This window comes from Chelonia mydas, chromosome 5 (assembly GCF_015237465.2).
Source record: "Chelonia mydas isolate rCheMyd1 chromosome 5, rCheMyd1.pri.v2, whole genome shotgun sequence".
Classification (NCBI taxonomy): domain Eukaryota; kingdom Metazoa; phylum Chordata; order Testudines; family Cheloniidae; genus Chelonia; species Chelonia mydas.
In genome coordinates this window covers 39,448,949-39,471,236 of record NC_051245.2, presented here as the reverse complement: position 1 = coordinate 39,471,236, position 22,288 = coordinate 39,448,949, and the positions used below count along the sequence as shown (strand labels likewise).

At 44.0% G+C, this 22,288-nt stretch overlaps 1 protein-coding gene across 2 annotated transcripts; it reads left to right on the top strand.

Annotated features, from left to right (window-relative positions):
* Positions 1-3,173: 3,173 nt before the first annotated feature.
* LOC102945930 (cytochrome c oxidase subunit 6A1, mitochondrial-like) lies at positions 3,174-20,879 on the top strand. Of its 2 annotated transcripts, none has more exons than XR_006291265.1 (2): positions 3,174-3,184; positions 20,292-20,430. XR_006291265.1 is itself a non-coding variant. In XM_007055353.4 (2 exons), the coding sequence occupies exon 2, from the start codon at positions 20,282-20,284 to the stop codon at positions 20,540-20,542; it is 261 nt and encodes an 86-aa protein (XP_007055415.1). In that variant the 5' UTR covers positions 3,180-3,184; positions 20,265-20,281; the 3' UTR covers positions 20,543-20,879. The 2 variants fall into 2 exon arrangements, 1 of the variants encoding a protein (XP_007055415.1); XM_007055353.4 differs by having other exon boundaries at positions 3,180-3,184; positions 20,265-20,879.
* Positions 20,880-22,288: the final 1,409 nt, after the last annotated feature.

Genomic DNA, 22,288 nt, shown 5'->3' with positions numbered 1-22,288 from the left:
TCCTTCACTTCTCTTTAGGGAAGGCTCCCATTCAAGTCAATAGGAGTTTTGCTTGAATAAAAATTGCAGGATTTGGTCCAGTATTTAAAGCTAAGTGTTTTGTTACTTATAATGGTAGAATACTGTTTACAAAGAGCTTCAGAATGTTAATAATGGATGAACCTCAAACTGGTCAGAATTGTTCAGTTAATACTCAGAAGGCTTGATACTTATTTGGATTGTATCCAATTATTAGAACACTTTTTGGACCTATAAAAACTGGACAGTTTCAGCTGAAAAGAGTGAAGCTGAATGCACAAGTGGGATTTTATTAAACCCTCTGCACTGCTCTGTCCATGTGGCTGAGTTGCTTCCAGCCTAAGTACCTGCGTTCCCTGCTCCCCTTGTTTCCAGTCCATAACAGTTCCTCCAGGGACCATGGGCTCTTTGACTTCAGTTCCACTGATTATGATACAGGCTGGAAATCATACAAGAATTAAACCACACAGAAACAGCCTCCTCTGAGATTTCTGGTACTTCCTGATTCTATATGCACCAGAACAAGCTCAAAGTTTGCAGTTTCACTTCACATATCCTTCCATTTCTGCTTCCATAATGTGTGTTCCTCATGCAGATATCGCATAATAAAATGAATAAGAGCTATACGTGTATTGACTTTTTGTTCTGACTTAGAGTGCAACTGCATAGTTAATTACACTGTATTAAATAACTGCAAGCTAAATTAATTTAAACAGTGACTGCTAGGAAAGGCATAGAAAGGAATAAAGTAAGATTTTGCGTTCAGAGCAAGCCAATAAATGGAAGGAAACAAAGCATAACCTTAAAAGAACCAAAGTTCATAATGAAAAACTTGATATTAATCCCATGAAATCCCACTCTGTCACATTTCAGGCTGCAATCCAGACCAGTGAGGAGTTGTGTCACCACCTGCCCTGCAAACTTGGGTGCCTCACAATGCTTTGCTGTTGGAGGTCCCAACCTGGGCTGCTCACAAACAGCCAAACAACATGCAAGTCACACTGTGAGTGTCGGTGTATAGCTACAGCACTGGTCCAGCAAGTCTGACCCCAGCAGTCTGACAGCAACACACCAGCCACACTCTGGCTTGGATACTACCTGTAGGGTGACCCCAACTCACTCCCATTCCCAAATTTTCCCAAAAACTTGAGTTCTGCACTGTCCAGCCCTCTCTGGGGCAGTTCAGATATTAGAAGTCCATTGCCCTTCTAAGGGATCATTATTCAATAGTTTGCTACTTTTACTGGAGTTACCCAACAGTTCAGTTTAAACTGAACACTGGATTAGTTTAGATTAAAATAAAACAAGTTTATTTAACTACAGAGATAGATTTTAAGTGAGTACAAGTATACATGGGAGACTTCAATCACCCTGATATCTGCTGGGAGAGCAATACAGCAGTGCACAGACAATCCAGGAAGTTTTTGGAAAGTGTAGGGGACAATTTCCTGGTGCAAGTGCTGGAGGAACCAACTAGGGGCAGAGCTCTTCTTGACCTGCTGCTCACAAACCGGGAAGAATTAGTAGGGGAAGCAAAAGTGGATGGGAACCTGGGAGGCAGTGACAATGAGATGGTCGAGTTCAGGATCCTGACACAGGGAAGAAAGGAGAGCAGCAGAATACAGATCCTGGACTTCAGAAAAGCAGACTTTGACAACCTCAGGGATCTGATGGGCAGGAGCCCCTGGGAGAATAACATGAGGGGGAAAGGAGTCCAGGAGAGCTGGCTGTATTTTAAAGAATCCTTATTGAGGTTACAGGGACAAACCATCCCGATGTGTAGAAAGAATAGTAAATATGGCAGGCGACCAGCTTGGCTTAACAGTGAAATCCTTGCTGATCTTAAACACAAAAAAGCAGCTTACAGAAGAGGAAGATTGGACAAATGACCAGGGAAGAGTATAAAAATATTGCTCAGGCATGCAGGAGTGAAATCAGGAAGGCCAAATCACACCTGTAGTTGCAGCTAGCAAGAGATGTTAAGAGTAACAAGAAGGGTTTCTTCAGGTATGTTAGCAACAAGAAGAAAGTCAAGGAAAGTGTGGGCCCCTTACTGGATGAGGGAGGCAACCTAGTGACAAAGGATGTGGAAAAAGCTAATGTACTCAATGCTTTTTTTGCCTCTGTCTTCACGAACAAGGTCTGCTCCCAAACTGCTGCACTGGGCAGCACAGCATTGGGAGGAGGTGACCAGCCCTCTGTGGAGAAAGAAGTGGTTCAGGACTATTTAGAAAAGCTGGACGAGCACAAGTCCATGGGCCCGGATGCGCTGCATCCGAGAGTGCTAAAGGAGTTGGCGGATGTGATTGCAGAGCCATTGGCCATTATCTTTGAAAACTCATGGCGATCGGGGGAGGTCCCGAACGACTGGAAAAAGGCTAATGTAGTGCCCATCTTTAAAAAAGGGAAGGAGGAGGATCCTGGGAACTACAGGCCAGTCAGCCTCACCTCAGTACCTGGAAAAATCATAGAGCAGGTCCTCAAGGAATCAATTCTGAAGCACTTAGAGGAGTGGGAAGTGATCAGGAACAGTCAGCATGGATTCACCAAGGGCAAGTCATGCCTGACTAATCTAATTGCCTTCTATGATGAGATAACTGGCTCTGTGGATGAGGGGAAAGCAGTGGACATGTCGTTCCTTGACTTTAGCAAAGCTTTTGACACGGTCTCCCACAGTATTCTTGCCAGTAAGTTAAAGAAGTATGGGCTGGACGAATGGACGATAAGGTGGATAGAAAGCTGGCTAGATTGTCGGGCTGAACGGGTAGTGATCAATGGCTCCATGTCCAGCTGGCAGCCGGTATCAAGTGGAGTGCCCCAAGGGTCGGTCCTCGGGCCCGTTTTCTTCAATATCTTCATTAATGATCTGGAGGATGGTGTGGATTGCACCCCCAGCAAGTTTGCAGATGACACTAAACTGGGAGAAGTGGTAGATATGCTGGAGGGTAGGGGTAGGATACAGAGGGCCCTAGACAAATTAGAGGATTGGGCCAAAAGAAATTTGATGAGGTTCAACAAGGACAAGTGCAGAGTCCTGCACTTAGGACGGAAGAATCCCATGCACCGCTACAGTTTAGGGACCGAATGGCTAGGCAGCCGTTCTGCAGAAAAGGACCTAGGGGTTACAGTGAACGAGAAGCTGGATATGAGTCAACCGTGTGCCCTTGTTGCCAAGAAGGCCAATGGCATTTTGGGCTGTATAAGTCGGGGCATTGCCAGCAGATCGAGGGACGTGATCGTTCCCCTCTATTCAACATTGGTGAGGCCTTATCTGGAGTACTGTGTCCAGTTTTGGGCCCCACACTACAAGAAGGATGTGAAAAATTGGAGAACATCCAGTGGAGGGCAACAAATGATTAGGGGACTGGAACACATGACTTATGAGGAGAGGCTGAGGGAACTGGGATTGTTTAGTCTGCAGAAGAAAAGAATGAGGGGGGATTTGATAACTGCTTTCAACTACCTGAAAGGGGGTTCCAAAGAGGATGGCTCTAGACTGTTCTCAGTGGTAGCAGATGACAGAACAAGGAGTAATGGTCTCAAGTTGCAGTGGGGGAGGTTTAGGTTGGATATTAGGAAAAACTTTTTCACGAGGAGGGTTGTGAAACAGTGGAATGCATTACCTCGGGAGGTGGTGGAATCTCCTTCCTTAGAAGTTTTTAAGGTGAGGCTTGACAAAGCCCTGGCGGGGATGATTTAATTGGGGATTGGTCCTGCTTTGAGCAGGGGATCGGACTAGATAACCTCCTGAGGTCCCTTCCAACCCTGATATTCTATGATAAGGCATTAACATCAGAAATAGTTACAAGAAAAATAAAGATAAAACACTTTCTAGCTAAAACTTAAGGTAGACTTTGTTCAAGGTAAAATCCTTACCACAGGTTCCCAGCAACATTGCTGACCAAATTCTCAGGTCATGATCTTCCCCAAAGTCAAAGGGCTGGTTCCTTTGTCTTTTGAGAGAAAAGAGAAGAGAAAGAGATTGGGAGAGAGATAACTTGGGTTTTTTTGCTCCTCACTTTTATAGTCCCAATCACTCTGTGAAGTGGATTCTTCTGAGGATTACCCCTCAAAACAAAGTTTATTCAAACAGTCAAGGTGGCAACATGGAGTCTGGTGGTGAAGGTGGCTCCATGTTCTCTCATCTCCCCATGTATGCTGAAATGCAGATTTGCCTTGTCTCCTGCCATCTCCCCCTCTTGCTGTCTCAAGGACCCTGTTTACTACTTATATGTAAATTGAGGGAAACATACATTTCTTTGTTTAGGATAGATCTGTTTAACAACTTTTGTTTTGGCAGGGCTGGGTGGGTTTGAACATGTACTAACATCATCCTACTGGGGGAATTCATAACTTTACATATAATGTTGCTACATGCATTTCACCATGCTATTATTGACCAGCAAGTAATTAGTTTTGAAATGTTTCCTCATAAGGCATATTTTGTACAAAGATTATTACAAGAGTGTGTGTTTACAGGGTTGCTTTCAGTCACACACTCCCATCAAAAATCAGATACACTTTAAAGAGGAAATACTTCCCAAGGGATGGTAAATATGTTGAACCCGAGGGATAAAATCCAAATCCTGACACGTGATTATCTATTCATTTAGCTACATATTCTGGTCCTGAAACAAGAAGTTAATAGTCTGTGAAAAAGAAAGAATGACTGAGATAAGAGAGCTGATCCATCTGGAGTCCAAAGCTATCAAGGTTAGCAGACAGAGCCTGATATTACCATCTTCATTTCCTAGCAATACAGGAGTCTAAAAATAAGTTAAAAAAAGAATCAAGAAGATATACGTTTCACAAGCAGTTCTAGTAACCCTGATTACATGGGTGGAGTGTAAAATGTTTATTACAAAGATGATTACATGGGTAGAGTGTAAAATTAATATATGCAGGAGGATCACTACTTTTGTCTACTTTTTCCAGAGTTATGGGGTGAAGGTTACTGTTTATAAAAGTGAGTGACGGATAGTACCAGCTAAAGCTAAGTACTCTATGGTCTAGCGATGTACTGCACAAATTCTTCCATGAAGTTCTGTCTATGAATCTCTGTGCTGATCTGCAAAACTGCTAATATTCCAGACTTGGAGCTTTCGTGAGTTGAAACCACAAATCATGGCGAAATAGGGTTAGTGATGGAATAAGAACTCATCTGAGACAGATGAGTTTGAATTAGGTCATAAATAAAATATTCAAACACAGGCTTCCAGAGTTAAGACACTCATACTCTCACAGTATAACTTTGTCTCCATCTATATATTTTCAGTTTTGGATTGAAAATGCTCTAAGGCTCAGGTTTTAAAAGAATATAAATCCATAGTTGGCATGTGAGTCTTTCGTTTGGGGAGGCTATGCAAGCGCCGGAAGTTCCCTAGAAGTGAAGGGGGCACCGGCACCCGGACTGTGGTCCCACCTGTGCTCCGCCCCCTCTTGGCCTCTTCTCCCTGAAGCCCCACCCTGACTCCACCTCTTTCTGCCCCCACCCTGCTTATTTCCCCGAGCCTCCTCCCACCTGCTGTTTCCTCCTCTCTGCCCCCTCCCCCTCATCACTCGCTCTTAAGGCAGGAAAAAAGTGATGGGGCCATGGCCCATTGCCCCCCCCTGTTCCAGCACCCCTTAGCTGAGTTGCTCTGGCATCAGCATAGCTGGAGGAGGAGTCCCACATTTGAGCCTGCCAGTGAGAGGCAGAATCCGTAGCATCCACCACCACTGGAGAAAGAGTCCTCTCTAGCCCTGTCAAGGCAGGGACTGGGGAACATTCAGTCGCTCATTCCCTAGCCCACACTCTCCACATATTCACATACTGCCCCTGTGTGTTTCCACAGTTCCCGCAGCAGAGAGGTGGAAACCTCGCCTTCTTACCCCCTCCCCAATGAAACAGACAGCAAACTCAGAATCATTGTGATCAGTGGTCTGAATCATCTGAGCACATCCAGCTACTTTAGCACAAATGTGTCATCAGTATAAAGAAAGACACTCTGGCATATTTGTCTTCATGTTTTTGTTTAAAAATAAAACCCTCTGGGGTTTGTTCTCCTGAGCATGTGTGTAGGTCAGAAAGCGGGATTTCCCACAGCCTGCCCCATTCATGCTCTGATCTGTCCTCTCTCACCAGCCTGACTCTGAGGGCATGTCTACACTTAGTGGTAGATTGGCACTGCTGCAATCGATGCAGCGAGTGTCGATTTAGCAGGTCTGGTGAAGAAGCGTAAGGGAAGTCAACAGGAGACACTCTCCCATCAACAAAGCACAGTGTAGCCACCACGGTAAGTGGATCTAACTATGTCGACTTCAGTTACATTATTCACATAACTAAAGTTGCAGAAAAATTAGATTGACTTACCGCAGTAGTGTAGACCAGCCCTGAGTCTCCCTCGCTGTTCTGTTGAATGTGAATGGAAGGGACAGGTACAGAAGCCAGACATGAACCAAAAGAGCAGAGGCATGCAAATTCCATGGGTGATTAAGTCAAAAGAAGGAGAAAGGGAACTAGGGCTGCTAGAATAAGCAAAGTTGCTTCTTGGTCTTCCTTAATAAGTTTATTTCTCACTTACCCAGATAGGTGATGTTACATTTTAGCAAACACTAAACAGCAAGTGACAAGTCCCTATTCAGATATAAATCTATTACTTTTCTTACATGTGTTTATTCTCCTAACCCTCCCCCACCCTTCCCACACACATTCTTTCTTTCTCTGAGTGTCCATTTTCCCAAGAAACACACAGTTGCCCTTGAAAATGTACATTCAAATCATTAAAAGAAGTGGTGTCAGATGTGGGATGTGGTGAGTGAGTAAGGCTCTGTGGCAAGCCAGCTCAGGGCAGGGTAAATGACAAAAAAAAAAAAAAAAAAGGACGATGTAGTGAAGGCGTTGGTACAGGCCACTGCGGCCCAACAAGAGGCTACCAGCGTGCAGATGGCTGCCCAGCAAGAGTCAGTACGCGTCCAACAGGAGACGAACTAATTACTGATGAACGAGGAGGCCCAAGATCGAGCCACCCTGAATGAAGTAGTGAAAAGCCCTGACCACGCTGAGGCATGGGCCCCAGAGGATCCGGCCGCTGCGGGCAAGCAACTATTTACAGAAAATGACTACGGATGACGATACAGAGGCATATCTCCTCACCTTCGAGAGGACGGCACTGCAGGAGACCAAGCCCCAAGACCAGTGGGCAGGTATTCTGGCTCCATTTCTGTGTGGGGAGCCCCAGAAGGCCTATTTTGACATGACCACAGAGACAGCTATGGATTACCCCCAGCTGAAGGCGGAAATCCTGGCAAGGTCAGATGTGACGTCAGCTATATGGGCCCAGTGCTTCCATAAGTGGAAATACCGGGACAGCAAACCGCCGAGGTCCCAGCTATTTGATTTAATCCACCTCGCCCGGAAGTGGCTCCGCCCCGAGACCCATGGGCCGGAGAAGTCAGTGGAAATCCTCGTGTTGGACAGGTACATGAGGGGGTTGCTGCCAGACATACGGGGGTGGGTCCGCCGAAACGATCCCTTCTCCTATGATGAACTAGTTGCCCTTGTAGAGAGACTCCTAGCAGCCCAAGAACTTTCGCGGACCACCGGGGAAGGAAGGCACCAGAATCAGAGACAAGTCTCTGCGCCGAGGCCCCCGTTTGCCCTAGCACCAGGCCGGACTATGGAGGGGAGGAAGGAGGCTGAAGAGCAGCCAGAGGTCCTGGAGAGACTTGAGGACTGGGGGAGAAAGACTTAGGGGATAACACCCAGTAGCCCCAAAAATCGGGGGCTGCCCCGAGCAGGGTACCGATGTTATGCATGTGGCAAATTGGGGCATATCGCTGCCCAATGCCCAAATCTAGAAGAGCCCATGCAATGCAAACTGGGAGATATAGGGGGACCATGTGATCTAATAAGTCTAATAGGGGTTGCGATGGTCCCGCATAGATACACTAGACCCGTTAAGATGAATGGTATAGAGACTGCCGCATTAGTAGACTTGGGAAGTGCAATCATGCTGGTCTCGGGAAAGCTGGTCTGGCAGGACCAACTATCCCGGGCCAAACGCTCAGGAATATCCTGTGTGGATGGGGATGTCAGTTACTACCCGACCATCCCCGTAAAAATAGAAGTTCTCGGAAACCCCACTAAGGTGATGGTGGGAGTAGTTCCGAAACTCCCCTACCCAGTTCTTATCGGATGAGACTTCCTGGTGTTTGATATCTACTCCCTGGGGAGAAGGTGGAAGAAAATAATGAACCCGGGACCCAGGGGGTGGCCCAGATAGATAATGCCCCCCTGGCCTTCCACGAATTTGGCCAGGATTTGTTCTCCCCACCAGGAAAGCCCTGGAAGACTCGGAGGGAACGGAGGGTGGATAAAAGGAGGGGAATGAGGATCTTGACCCAGTACCAGAAATCTACGCTTATAGGGGAAAGAGGTGGCTCAATGGACAGCGGGGCGGGGCAGGAGATCAACGACCCAATAGCCGGACCTTGTTCCCCAGGGGTTTTCCTGAGGAAGGGAAGGAGACAGAGGTAGATTCCCCCTGAGTTTGGACAAATGGGGACCTCACTTGGGAATTTTGGTCAGGATCAGGCCAATGATCCAATATACAGCAATATTCATAAAGAAGTAGTCGAGGTAAATGGGGTCCCCGTGGAGGGGAGAGTCAAGGGCCCAAGGCCATATTATGTGATTAAGGGTGATCTGCTATACAGAGTAGTCCAGGGCCAAGAGCAAGTCGTAGAACAACTCTTGGTCCCACAGAAGCATCAGAGGGGCGTGATGGACCTGGCCCACAGCCATCTGTTTGGGGGCCATCTAGGGGTAGATAAGACCCTTGATCGGATTCTGCAGAGGTTTTTTTGGCCTGGCATTTATGCGGCTGTCCAGCGATATTGTACCTCCTGTCCAGAATGTCAGTTACACGGGCCCCAACCACACCTAAGGGCCCCTTTGATACCTCTACCAATTATTGAAATTCCATTTGAGCGAATAGCTATGGATTTAGTAGGGCCACTGGAGAAGTCAGCCCGGGGTCATCAGTACATTCTGGTAGTACTAGATTATGCCAACCGATATCCTGAGGCCGTACCCCTACAGAACACCATATCCAAGACCATAGCCAAAGAATTAGTCTGGATTTTTTCCAGAGTAGGGATACCTAAAGAGATCCTGACAGACCAAGGGACCCCCTTTGTGTCTAAGTTAATGAAGGACCTATGTACAATGCTCCATATACAGACCCTCAGGATGTCAGTCTATCATTCCCAGACTGATGGTCTTGTCGAACGCTTCAATAGAACATTGAAGAACATGCTACGGAAAGTGGTTAGTCGCAACGGGAAAGACTGGTATGCCCTGCTGCCTTACTTGCTGTTTGCCATACGGGAGGTTCCCCAGCTCCCATTGGATTCTCCCCATTCGAGCTGTTATATGGTCGCCACCCCAGGGGCATATTGGCCAAAGAGGGCTGGGAAGAACAGCTGAACACCGGGAGAAACATTGTTGAACATGTATTGCAAATGAAAGACAGGATAGCCCAAGTCGCCCCCCTTGTGCGCGAACACCTGGAGAAGGCCCAAGGGGTCCAACGGACATACTACAATCGCCAAGCAACGACCCGGAAGTTCCAGGTGGGAGACCGGGTAATGGTGCTCATACCCACAGCAGAGAGCAAGCTCCTGGCCAGGTGGCAGGGGCCATATGAGATAATAGAAGCCATAGGAGAAGTCGACTATAAGGTCCGACAGCCGGGTCGCCAGAAGCTGGAGCAGATCTACCATATAAATCTGCTGAAACCATGGCAGGATAGAGAAGCGCATGTGGTTGTGCTAGGGGCACCATCCCCTAAAAGCAACCAGCCCGACCAAGTGGGAATATCCCCGGAGTTGACTCTGGAGCAACGATCTGAAGTGATCAGCCTGATTAAACGCAACCAGGATGTGTTCTCAGAAAAGCCAGGCAGGACTACTGAGGTTCACCATCACATCCTCACAGAGCCTGGAGTGAAGGTGAACATCAAGCCATACCGGATCCCGGAGGCCAAAAGAGGAGATCAGGACAGAGATCAGGAAAATGCTGGCCTTAGGAGTCATTGAAGAATCTCATAGCCAATGCTCAAGTCCAGTGGTTTTAGTGCCTAAACCGGATGGCAGCGTGAGGTTCTGCAACGACTTCCAAAAGCTGAATGAGGTGTCCCAGTTTGATGCGCACCCTATACCCCGGATAGATGAGCTAATTGACAGATTGGGAAAAGCACGGTTTATGTCTACCCTTGACCTGACCAAGGGCTATTGGCAGATCCCCCTGGCCAAGGCCGGCAAAGAGAAGATGGCCTTTGCAACTCCAGAGGGACTATATCAGAACACCATCCTCCCCTTTGGGTTGCATGGGGCACCCGCTACTTTCCAAAGGCTCATGGACAAACTGTTGCGACCACATGGCAAGTACGCGGCAGCCTATCTTGATGACGTTATCATATATAGCCCCGACTGGGAGACACACTTGGTGAAGGTGGAGGCAGTGCTGGATACCCTGAGGAAGGCGGGGCTGTCGGCAAACCCCTCCAAGTGTTCGCTCAGGCTAGCTGAAGCCAAATACCTCAGGTATATAGTGGGGAGGGGCGTGGTGAGGCCCCAACTCAACAAGTTAGAAGCTATACAGAAGTGGCCCCGACCACTCTGAAAAAAACAGGTCAAGGCATTCCTGGGATTAGCAGGGTACTACAGATGGTTCATTCCCCACTTTGCCACCAGGGCATGCCCATTAACGGACCTAATGAAAGCTCGGGGCCCAGACATAGTAAGATGGACGCGGCTGAAGATGCTTTTTCAGATCTAAAGACGGCCCTCTGCACTGACCCCATACTTGTGGCCCCAGACTGGGGGAAGGAGTTTATCCTACAAACCGACGCCTCTGATGTAGGGTTGGGGGCGGTACTTTCACAAATGGTCACGGTTGACAAACACCCCGTCCTCTTCCTCAGTAGGAAGCTCCTGCCTAGGGAATGGAAATACACCGTTGTCGAAAAAGAATGCCTGGCGGTAAAATGGGCCATAGAAAGCTTCTGCTACTATCTACTGGGACGGAGGTTTACCCTTGTCACGGACCATGCCCCGCTGCAGTGGATGCACCAAAATAAAGACAAAAATGCCAGAGTGACGAGATGGTTCCTGTCGCTTCAACCCTTCCACTTCAGAGTACAACATAGGTCTGGAATCCAACATGGCAATGCAGATGGCCTGTCAAGAGTGCACTGTTTGCCAACCCAAGTAGCCCAAACCCATAGTGTTGAGCGGGGGGGGGGGGGGGGGGGAGGGAAGGGGAGGAAATATGTGGTAAACCCAGGACAAACAGCTACAAAAGGGGGGGTAGTAATTAGTCCCAGGGGATTAAAAGCCCCCTCCCTATCCACAGAGGAGAGAGAACCACTCGGGGCAATAAGGTTCAGCTGGAAAAGGGGTTGCTAGGGAACCAATTTGGTTCAGCTGACTCCAACTACTTGGGACCTTTTTAAACCCTCCCCTGGGTGGTAGGAGGGGAAGGGTGAGGGAGTGAGAGGAGCAGGGAAGTTGCCAGTAGGCTGTTTGCAGCAAGACACCAGACCTTCCCAATAGGGAGGTTGCACTCGCTCCCCAGAAGGGAAGGAAAACAAGCACAAGGGACTGACTGAGGAGAGGAGTAACAGGACCCTGTGCCACCTATAAGGATTCACCTTGCCCCAAACCTGAGTCTCCAAGGCTAAAAAGGACTGAGCCTACTGAGGCGAACAAGGTATTTTGCCACATAACATACAAGTAGAATAAAGTCCAGACTAGTAACTTGCTGTTTTAATAGGACCAGTTTCACAAAGCTGAAAACAATTATGAGCTAAATCAGCTGGGATGAAGAATTTAATCAGAAAAATTTGAATGATAATTGGGAATCATGGAAGAACAACTTACTAGATGCCCAAAAAGCCACAATCAAGGAAGAGGCCATACTGGTTAAAATACTGACCTGGTTTAGAGGGGAAGTAAAGATGGTTATAAAATTTTAAAAAATAATATATAAGAAATGGAAGAAAGGGGAAATTGATAGTAATGAATATAAATGAGAAGTTAGGAACTGTAGAAAATTGATAATGGAAGCAAAGGACACAAGGAGAAATCTATGACCCACAGAATTAAGGACAATAAGAGCTTTTAAAATATATTAGGAACAAAAAGAACCCATTACTATATGGAAATCGTAGACTTATCAATAATAATGGGGAAAAGACAGAAGTGTTCAATAAATACTTCTGTTCGATAGTTGGGGAAAAAACAGATGATGAAGTCATGTTGATGATAACACTCTTTCCATTCCACTGGTAACTCTGGGGGATGTTAAACAGAAGCTGTAAAAGTTAGACTTTTTAAATCAGCAGGTCCACATAATTTGCATCTAAGAGTTTTATAGGGGCTGGCCGGTTAGCTAGTTGGACCATTAATGTTAATTTTCAATAAATCTTGGAGAAAAGTGGAATTTCCAGAAGGCTAACTGCTTGCCAATTTTTCAAAAGGATAAACAGATCAACCAGGACGATCATTGGCCTGTCAGCCTGACATCGATCCTGGTCAGGAAAATGGAGTGGCTGATACAGGACTTGATTAATAAAGGATTAAAGGAAGGTAATATAATTAATGCCAATCAATGTGGGTTTGTGAAAAATAGATCCTGCCAAATTAATGACATCCTTTTTGATGAGATTACAAATTTGGTTGATAAAGTTAATAGCGTTGATCTAATATACTGAGGCTTTCCTATGGTACCAAGGGTCATGGTCAATTCTCCATCACTGACAATTTTTAAATCAAGATTGGATTTTTCCCAAAGCTCTACTCTAGGAATGATTGTGGGGAAGTTCTATGGCCTGTGTTATACAGGAGGTCAGACTAGATGATCACAGTGGTTCTCTCTGCCCTTGGAATCTATACATCCACAGGATTTTGTTTTTAAAAGCTATGCAGTCAAGATAGAGAGGGTGGATGATTCTGTGGTAAAGAAACAACCAGGACTCCAAAAATCATTACCAACAGGACCATGAATTCCCCTTCCTCCTACCTACACAAGAGGTGGCCCATCTCCCCTTGTTACTGAGTTTGGGGGGAAGTAGAGAAAGACACCTGCCAGAGAGAGAAGACTGCAAGAAGAGCAAGGTAGGCCAAACCTTAATTAACTTATCTAAAGCTTCTCCCCAAAGCCTATAGCAGATCAGATAAAATGAAACCTGGATCCAAAGACACTGCAGAGATGTATCTCCAATTCCAGCACAGCAGTTAAGCCCTGGCAGGAGTGCAAGGGAACTGCTTGTTTTCTGGAGGAAAGACTGACAGTTCTTGGCAGGCAGCAGCTGCAGGAGTCTAAATTAATCAGGTTACCAATAAATAATCCTAGGAGTAAATATTACAAGACACAGCAACTCAACCGGTGAGAGACTATGCACTCTAACAAAGATTCAGAGGAAGCTCCTGAGAAGGAATCATTTCTAAAGAACTTGGAGGTAACTGCATACTTGACTGAATTTCAAAAATGGAGAAAGTGGAGTTAAGCCTGTACCCTCTTTAGAGTTGGTCAATATATTTGTTACAAATTAAGGACCTGATCCAAAGCCTACTAAAGTGAATGGGTGTCTTTCCTTCGGTTTCACTGAGCTTCGGATCAGGCACAATACTCCACAGAAGTAGAGCTACTCAATATAAGACACATTTGAGAATTTAGCCATCATTTTAGCTGGCAAATAGTTTGCAAGCTGAATCAAAGAAAATCTGAATATATTCATCATAAGTATTTGCTAAATAATCCAGACAAACAATTTTCGGACTCTGAGTTGTTTGAGAACCTTATTTCAACAAATCACTTTTCATTATTTGTGTTTGGTCACTTGAGTCATGTGGTGTTGTTGCTGCTCCCTGAATAGATACAGATACCCAGAAGTTATTCAAATTCTTGGAAGCAACAAAGATGACCCCTTGAAAAACAATGAACAAAACTGCTTTTGTGAAAAAAAAAAAAAAAAAAAAGGTTAGTTTTTATTTTACCTATTCACCCTGTTTTAATCCTCAAAATTATTGTAATTTTGTTTTTTCTACTATTATTGGTAGTAGGTATATGCAAATGTGGGTGAAGAACAGGGAATACTAGAAGTGTAGATAATAAATAACAATGACCACTTTAGATGCAAAATACATCAGTGGAGTTAAACTATGGATTAATTTGGCCCTGGGTGTTTTATTTGAGTGAGAATGTAATTATGTTAATTAAAGATGAGATGTGGTGTCTGGAACCCTGTGGTCCATACGTATATATGCGCCACAAATTTGTCAGAATCAAGAATCTAATTGGCAGTGCTGCTACAACTTTTCTACACGTTTCTCTCTTGAAACCAACACCTCTTATTCTTCAAACACAGGATTATCCAGGGTCATGTCCAAATATTATGCTAGTGGCAAATGATAGCCATTTTGCTGATATTTGCCAACCATGTGTATGTTACTACTACACCATGACTTACTTTGTATACATCTTTGAACAAATAACCTTGTTTGTAATGAGCAGACAGTTTCTCCTTGAAGCTTATTGGAACAGCTCCACTGAAACACAGGCTATGTCTACACAGACCTGAAGTTTGGACTACAAGGGTGTGAACTTCAGAGCGCAATAGTGCACTGTGCTGTAACTCCCCCATGTGGAAGCTCAGAGCACAAACTGTACATAAAGTCTACCTAGTTCGCCTTTGCGTAGTCCTCTTTAAACAGGACAGCATTAATGCTAACTAGATACCTTTTAGTTCACGTCTGCAATGTCCACAAAGGGAAGTTATAGCACAGCATGCTAGCACATGCTGCAATTTACACCCCTATAGTCTGAACTGCTGGCCTGCGCTTGCAAGCGCTAAGTCTTAATTGCAACAAAAACAGCTGTTTCACTTGATATGCTCCAGCCACACTGATGTCCTCATTTGCCTGGGACCTGCAGTACAGATCTATTTTTTATGCCCAATTTTATGTTACAATATGTCCTGGCAGCTTGAAAGTTTTCATTAAGACACTCTTTTGCCATGGTTTGTTTCCTGTCACAGTGTTCAAACAGTGCAGGAAATTGTTAAAATGTACTTCCTGAAATCTTAGACTGTGATGTATCTGCATCATCTCCAACTTACTGATTTTTTGTTAGCATTCATATAGTATCAAAATAGTATCTACTCTATTTCCTGCAGGACTCCTTGTATATTTGCATGCTGTGGCCACTGTAAACTGGCCTAAGTAGATGGTTAAAATGAGTTTATGGCTGCTTTGCATCACTGGAGCGGCACAAAGCAGCCAGATTGAAACTGTCATTGTCAATTGCCCTATATATAGTATAGGAAGGCCTGGTAGCACCGCTTATTATTAAGGTTGCCCAATTAAAGATTCTTTTTCAGCTAACAGGGGGCCATGGATCAGCGTTCTCATTGCACTTCCAAGCCTGGGAAGCTAATGATCCAACCAGCAGACCAAATTTGGTGATGAATCCTGGTCACGTGCCACCTGAGGCACATTGTGCATACGCTAAGAAAGTTGTCTTTCTCAGGCTGACTGTTTCTGGAAAGTTTCAGCCAAAAAAAAAACGAGCTATTTCCAAGGAGGCTAGGGGGGAAAAAAATCATTTAAAAGGTGTTGAAAAGCATTAGCATTCCCCAAGCATTGGAACAAGGACTTGAAATTTGACAGGCGGACAGCTGTGATGAATAGTAGTTTTCCCCTTGGCAACGGGTCTCCCTGTTCTTTGCAAATGGCTCTCATCTCAGACCTGACAAACTCACTACATCAAATAGATTGCTTACAGGGCATTTGTCTATAAAGGGTAACATGCAAGGTCTCTGTTGAAAGCTTGCAGTTTACTGATGTTTATAATTATAGCATGATGTGTGCACAGGTAATATTGAAGGAATAATGTAACTATTCTTGAGTTTGTGCCCATATGGTCTTAAAGTTCAAAGGAGTCACCACGTGTAACGATGCTGCCTTTGGTGGAACACTTCTGAGAGTATCAGTTCAGGGCAAATTGCTTAGAGCAAGGCAGTCACAGCCCAAGCCTCGGGTTTCTCCACTTCTCAGGCACACCAAACCAGCCAGACAGAGAGGACTTCGGTTTTACCCCACTGGCTAACCACAAGTCATACAAGCAATTCCCTTAGACACTCCAGTTTCCCAGTATCACCACCAGTGCCACTTGTTATGGGGATGAATGCTTATGAAAACCAATACCCCTGTAAAAGGGAAAAAAAAGTTTCTCCTGATCCCAAAGGACCAAGCCCCAGACCCAGGTGAATATACAAATCAGATCTTACTCACAGATCACACTGTTGCCAATCCTTGAGAATCTAAAATCTAAAGGTTTATTCACAAAAGAAAGAAATACAGATGAGAGCTAGAATTGGTTAAATTAAATCAATTACATACAGTAATGGCAAAGTTCTTGTTTCAGGCTTGTAGCAGTGATGGAATAAACTGCAGGTTCAAATCAAGTCTCTAGAGTACATCCATAGCTGGGATGGGTCATTCAGTCCTTTGTGCAGAGCTTCAGTTTATAGCAAGATTCCTCCAGAAGTATGAAACAGGTTTGACGACAAAATGGAGGGTTTCCAGGACCTTTTATATCCTCTGCCCTGTGGAAGGACACCCCTTTGTTCTTACTGTGGAAAAATCACAGCAGCAAGATGGAGCTTGAGTCACATGGGCAAGTCGCATGCCATGCATGACTCAGTTTGCAGGCCGACACCATTGTTTACATGTTAGTTTGAATGTTTCCAGGAAAGCTCAGATGTGGATTGGCATCTCCCAAAATTCATTGACAGTTAAGTGTTTCTTGATTGGGCACTTACAGAAAATAGTCCTTGCTCAAGAAGCTTCACTGAGGCTACTTAGAATTAAAACACTTCGAGATACAAGTACATAGCCAATATTCATAACTTCAATTACAAAAATGATACACACATACAGACAGCATAATCATAACCAGCAAATCATAACCTTGTCATAGACACCTCACTCGAAAACCTTTGTACAATATTTGCTGCAAATATATAACAGTGATTGCAACAATGATCTATTCAGTCACAGTTTATGTCAATAACGTCAAACCAGGGAATAATATTACTCAGTGACAACCTATTCATGCAGGAGAGAGTTAACATCTTTCCCTGGCTAGCTGGTGATGTAATGCAATTCAATTGTCTTCCACTGCCCCACCACAGAACAGTCAGTGGAAAACTCTGAAAGACAATTGCAAACAATCAAAACCACTTGGAGGTAAAAAAAGGACCATTATACCAGATAGGGGATCGCTCTGTGAATAAAGATAAGAGATTGTTTCAGTGTAACAGAGTGGGGAGAGTCACTCTCGATCCATTCACAGGAGAAATCTTGTTGAACAGAGCTATTTCATGAAAAATTGGATCTTGGTTCCTATGAAGCCACGGACTGAACTTTATTAGATGGGAAAAGTAACTATTAATAAATGTAGGCCCCACATTTGTATTTTATGATTTTGTTTTTTATTGTAACTGTTTGTTTCCAGCACTCTCTCTTGTTTCTAGTGGAATCTCTATTTTTTCTTAAATAAACCTTCTTTTGTTTCATTACAAGTGCTGTGCTTTATACAGGAGAGGTGGATCAAGATAAAACTGGTAAACTGGGGTACGCTGCTCCTTTGGGGGCAGAGGATCTGGAATTTGTGTGAGTAGCCAGTGTCAGGGGCTGGGGTCAGGTGCACCTCTTGTTAACCTGCAAGGCAAAGACAGGGCTGGCATAGCTCAGAGGTCTCCAGTGTAACACAAACAGCCCTGGGGGCCCGTCTAAAGACATGTCTGTGCAACAGACTTAAGTTGACCCACAGCCACCACACTGCCCTTCTTCTGTTGGTGGTGCACATCCTAACCAGGAGCGCTTCCACCGACTTAAGAGGGACAGTGGGGGGGGTGGAGAGCCAGGGCTCACAGCTCCACACGTAGCTCCCTGCCGGGAGCTCAGCTCCCCACTCCCCGCCAACTGGACTCCAGCGGAGCCGTGAAATTGATAAGAATGACAGACAGTAGATGTAAATAACAGTGTCCACAGGGACACTGCATTCACCCTAACTACACCAATTTAAGCCTTATGCCTCTTGTGGAGGTGGAGTTATGATGTCAGTGTAGTGGGGCACTTATGTCGGCTGGAGCAAGGCTGTAGCGTGTACACTGACGTAAGCTGCTTTATGTCGACCTAATGCTGTAGTGTAGATCAGGCCTAAATTACAGTACTGTATCCCCAGGCACTCTGTAGGCCTCAGTGCTGCCTGGAATCTGAAGTGCTGCATGCTGTGGCCCAACCCCTGATGGGCTCCTCCCACCCTGTACACCAGAGCTTTCAGGGGTCCTTGGAGGACAGATTTACCTGTCCTCTACAGAGCCCGCATCACAGGAATCTCTCACACCTGAATCATTTTTAGGGTACCTTTACACTGTTCCAGCCGTTTTCCTCACAGTAAATGGGCTGGAGCAAGAATGAGGAGTGTCATGCGTTCTAACAAATATCTCGATACAAGGAGTGTCCCTGGGGAGCTGAGAACAACATGCATCAATATAGCATCCTTCCCAGTAAAGCTAGAGCTAGAGCTGGTTGGTATTTCTCCCCTCCTCCATGAAAAATTGATGACAATGAAAATTCTCTTTTGTCAAATTTTCTGCCAAAAAATGCAGATTTATTTTTAGAAACCCTCTATTTTGTATTTTTTCCTACGAAAACCTGAATACTTTTGTCAAACAATTTTTGTGAAAAATTTCATTTGCAGAAACTCCATTTTTTTAATTAAAAACTTAACATGCTTTAATTTATGCACAGTGATCTTGCACGTTAGTTGATTTGCCTTAATTTTCCCGCACGTGCCCATATAGACCTGCCCTGAGAAGTAAATTCCAGAACCAAACAACATAGCTATAGAACACTCCATCATCCTTTTTCAATATTACACCAATAATAAAGTAAATATTTTTCAGACAAAGAACAGTACATCATAATGGAAGGCAAAAAGAAATTATACATTATAGTAACATTCCTATGCATACAGCACATATTTTAAACAATTTTATAATATAATAATTGCATTCAAACGTTTAAAACTAGTGAATTGAGTTCAGGGCTAGGAGTCAAGAACTCCTCAGCATTAATCTTGGGTCTGCCACCAAAGACCAGATCCTTATTTAAGCACTTAAAAAGTCCCCTGATTTTCAAAAGAGCTAAGCACTTTGCAGCTCCCATTAAGTTTTTGAAAATCTTTGTCTTAGACCTTGATGTCTTTGTCTGTTTTCCTCATATACTAAAATCACAGAGCTGTTATAAGATTAATTGATGAATATTTGCATAGTACTTTGAAAATGTAAAGTGTTAAGTAAGCATTTCCATTAAGAGAGAGAGATTGTTCCAGCTTTTAGAGCCACAATGTACAAAAAGAGCTTTCAGAAATAACTCTGTTTTAAGTATTGGAATAAAAAAAACCCTGATTCCCTCAAAGAGAATAAAGTGATGAGGATTTCTAAAGAAATTTCAAATCAGGTATTTTAGTAAAATATTCATAGATTCCAAAGCCAGAAGGAGCCATTGTGATCATCTAGTTCAATATCTGTATTACACAGGTCACAGAACTTCCCCAAAAGAATTTCTAGAGCAAATCTTTTAGAAAAACACCTGATCTCGATTTAAATATTGTAAGTGATGAAGCATCCAATAGTTAATTACTCTCATTGTTAAAAATTTACACCTTGTATCCAGTATGAATTTGTTTAGCTTTAACTTCTAGCCATAGAATCATGTTATACCTTTCTCTGCTAGATTGAGAAGCCCATTGCTAAATGTTTGTTCCCCATGTAGATACTTGTAGAATCTAATCAAGTCATCTTTAGTCTTCTGTTTGTTAAACTAAATAGATTGAGCTCCTTAAGTCTATCATTATAAGGCATGTTTTCGTATCCTCAAATGAACTCTCACAGTTAAACGATAAAAGACTAAAACACCATCACACCATTGGGTAAACACTTTTCACAAAGTGATCACTCCATATTTGATCTTTCAATATTCATCTTCAAAGGAAACCTGCACAACACCTTCAAAAGCTGAGCCTGGGAACATAAATTCATAATGGTGCTAGTCACTAAAGATCATGGATTTAATAGGGACATTGGTATCATGGCTCATTCCGACAATCTGTAACACACACCAGCCTGCAGCCCCGTTGGGACAGATCATGTCGGCAGCGGCTCACAGGGAGGCTGGGACAGCTCGGACATGGAAGATCCTGTCTTTTGTGGTTGCTCTTCCTGGTGTTGGTGTATGCATGCTGAACTGCTACTTAAAGATGCAGCATGAACATGAAAGAGATGAATTTGTTCCTTATGCTCACCTCCGCATCCGGACCAAGCCCTTCCCATGGGGAGATGGGAACAAAACTCTGTTTCACAACCCTCATACTAATCCTCTCCCAACTGGCTATGAAGAGGATCACTGAACACTTGGACCACAGCAGCAATTTGGACCATTGCTCTCTTTGGACCAAAACATTGTATGGGACCCTCAATCTAAAAAATATTCTGCATTCCTTGTACTGTCAAGTTCTAAATGGCGTTCTGACCTTTGGCCCTGTACTTGAAGAGGAGGTCACTTAACATAAATAAGTCCTAACATACCAAAAAAAAAAATCCTTAATGGCCCACTTCAAATCCCTTGTGCATAGCTATCTAACTCCTACTGCTCACTCCATTTCAAACGACCTCCTATACAACATGTTACCTCCTATGCTTACTGTCTGTCCAAACTTCTGTTTGCCTCAGATGCTCTGATTTCTTTCCCCAGACCTGAAGAAAACTTAGTGTAGTTCAAATGTTTGTAACTTCCACCAACAGAGCTTGGTTCCATAAAAGATATTACTTTACCGACCTCATCTTTCTAATCCTTTAATTATTCTTTTGGGCCTTCTCTGAACTCTCTCCAGTTTATCAACATCCTTTTTGAATTGTGGGCTCCAGAACAGGACAAGCATTCCAGCAGCAGTCATACCAGCACCTGAGCTCAAGGCCCTATAGGATTACCTGGAGAAGAATTTGGCCAAGGGCTTCATTCGTCCCTCCAAATCCCTTGGGATGGGGGGCATCCTGTTTGTTAAACAGAAAGATGGGACACTGTGCCTCTGTGTCGATGATCATGCCCTGAACAGTATTACCACCAGTGCCAAATAATATAACCCCTGTACTCCTGCTCAAGATTCCCCTGTTTATGCATTCCAGGATTGCATTTGGTCTTTTGGCCATGGCCTTACACTGGGAGCTAATGTTCAGCTGATTATCTACCATGACTCCCAATTTTTATTTCAGACTCACTGCTTTCCAGAGTAAAGTCCCCCATCCTGCAAATATGGCCTATGTTCTTTATTCATATATTTGAATTTAGCCATATGAAAATGCATATTGTTTGCTTGTGCTCAGTTTACCAAGAGATCCAGATCACTCTGAATCAGTAATCTGTCCTCTTCATTATTTACCACACCCCCAATCTTTGTGTCATCTGCAAACTTTATCAGCGATGATTTCTTCCAAATCATTGTTAAATATGAATGGAGTTGTTGCAAATTCTGTATCCCAAGCCAGTGTACATAGTGTACAATTCATGATAGACTAAATAAATTGCAAATGAAAAAAACTGCATACTTTGTTATATTGAGAGAGTCTGTGACTACAGTCCATTGCCATATTCAATCTGAGACAAAAGTGGATATTTATGATTTTGTCCAAACATCTATTTTCTATTAATCTATCTGATCCCCATCACTGCAATATGTGGGAGTATCAGTCAAAGATAGAAATGGGCTTTTTTTTGCCACCATAACTATTTGGACATCCCATAGCACTAAGGAGTCCAAAAGAACCTCAAGACTGTTGATTAACTAAACAATCAGAGAGACAAGGTGGGTGAAGCAATATCTTTTATTGGACCAATTTCTACTGATGAAAGAGGCAAGCTTTTGAGCCACACGGTTCTCTTCCTCAAAGGGGAGGTGACCTTAGTAGTCGGAGAGACTATATGGGTGTGCTAGTTCTTTGAAGTAAACTCAAATTTGTTAATGATTCCACCTACCAATGATTATCAGAGACTCTTTCAAGGTATAAAGGACAATGTGAATAAGATATTTCAAAGTTATTGTCATTATAATGCCTATGTGTTATATATACATGCAATATTTACATAATTACTTTTGTTA

Coding starts and splice junctions, on each gene's coding strand:
- LOC102945930 (XM_007055353.4), top strand. CDS start 20,282: ATGTCGGCAGCGGCTCACAGGGAGGCTGGGACAGCTCGGACATGGAAG.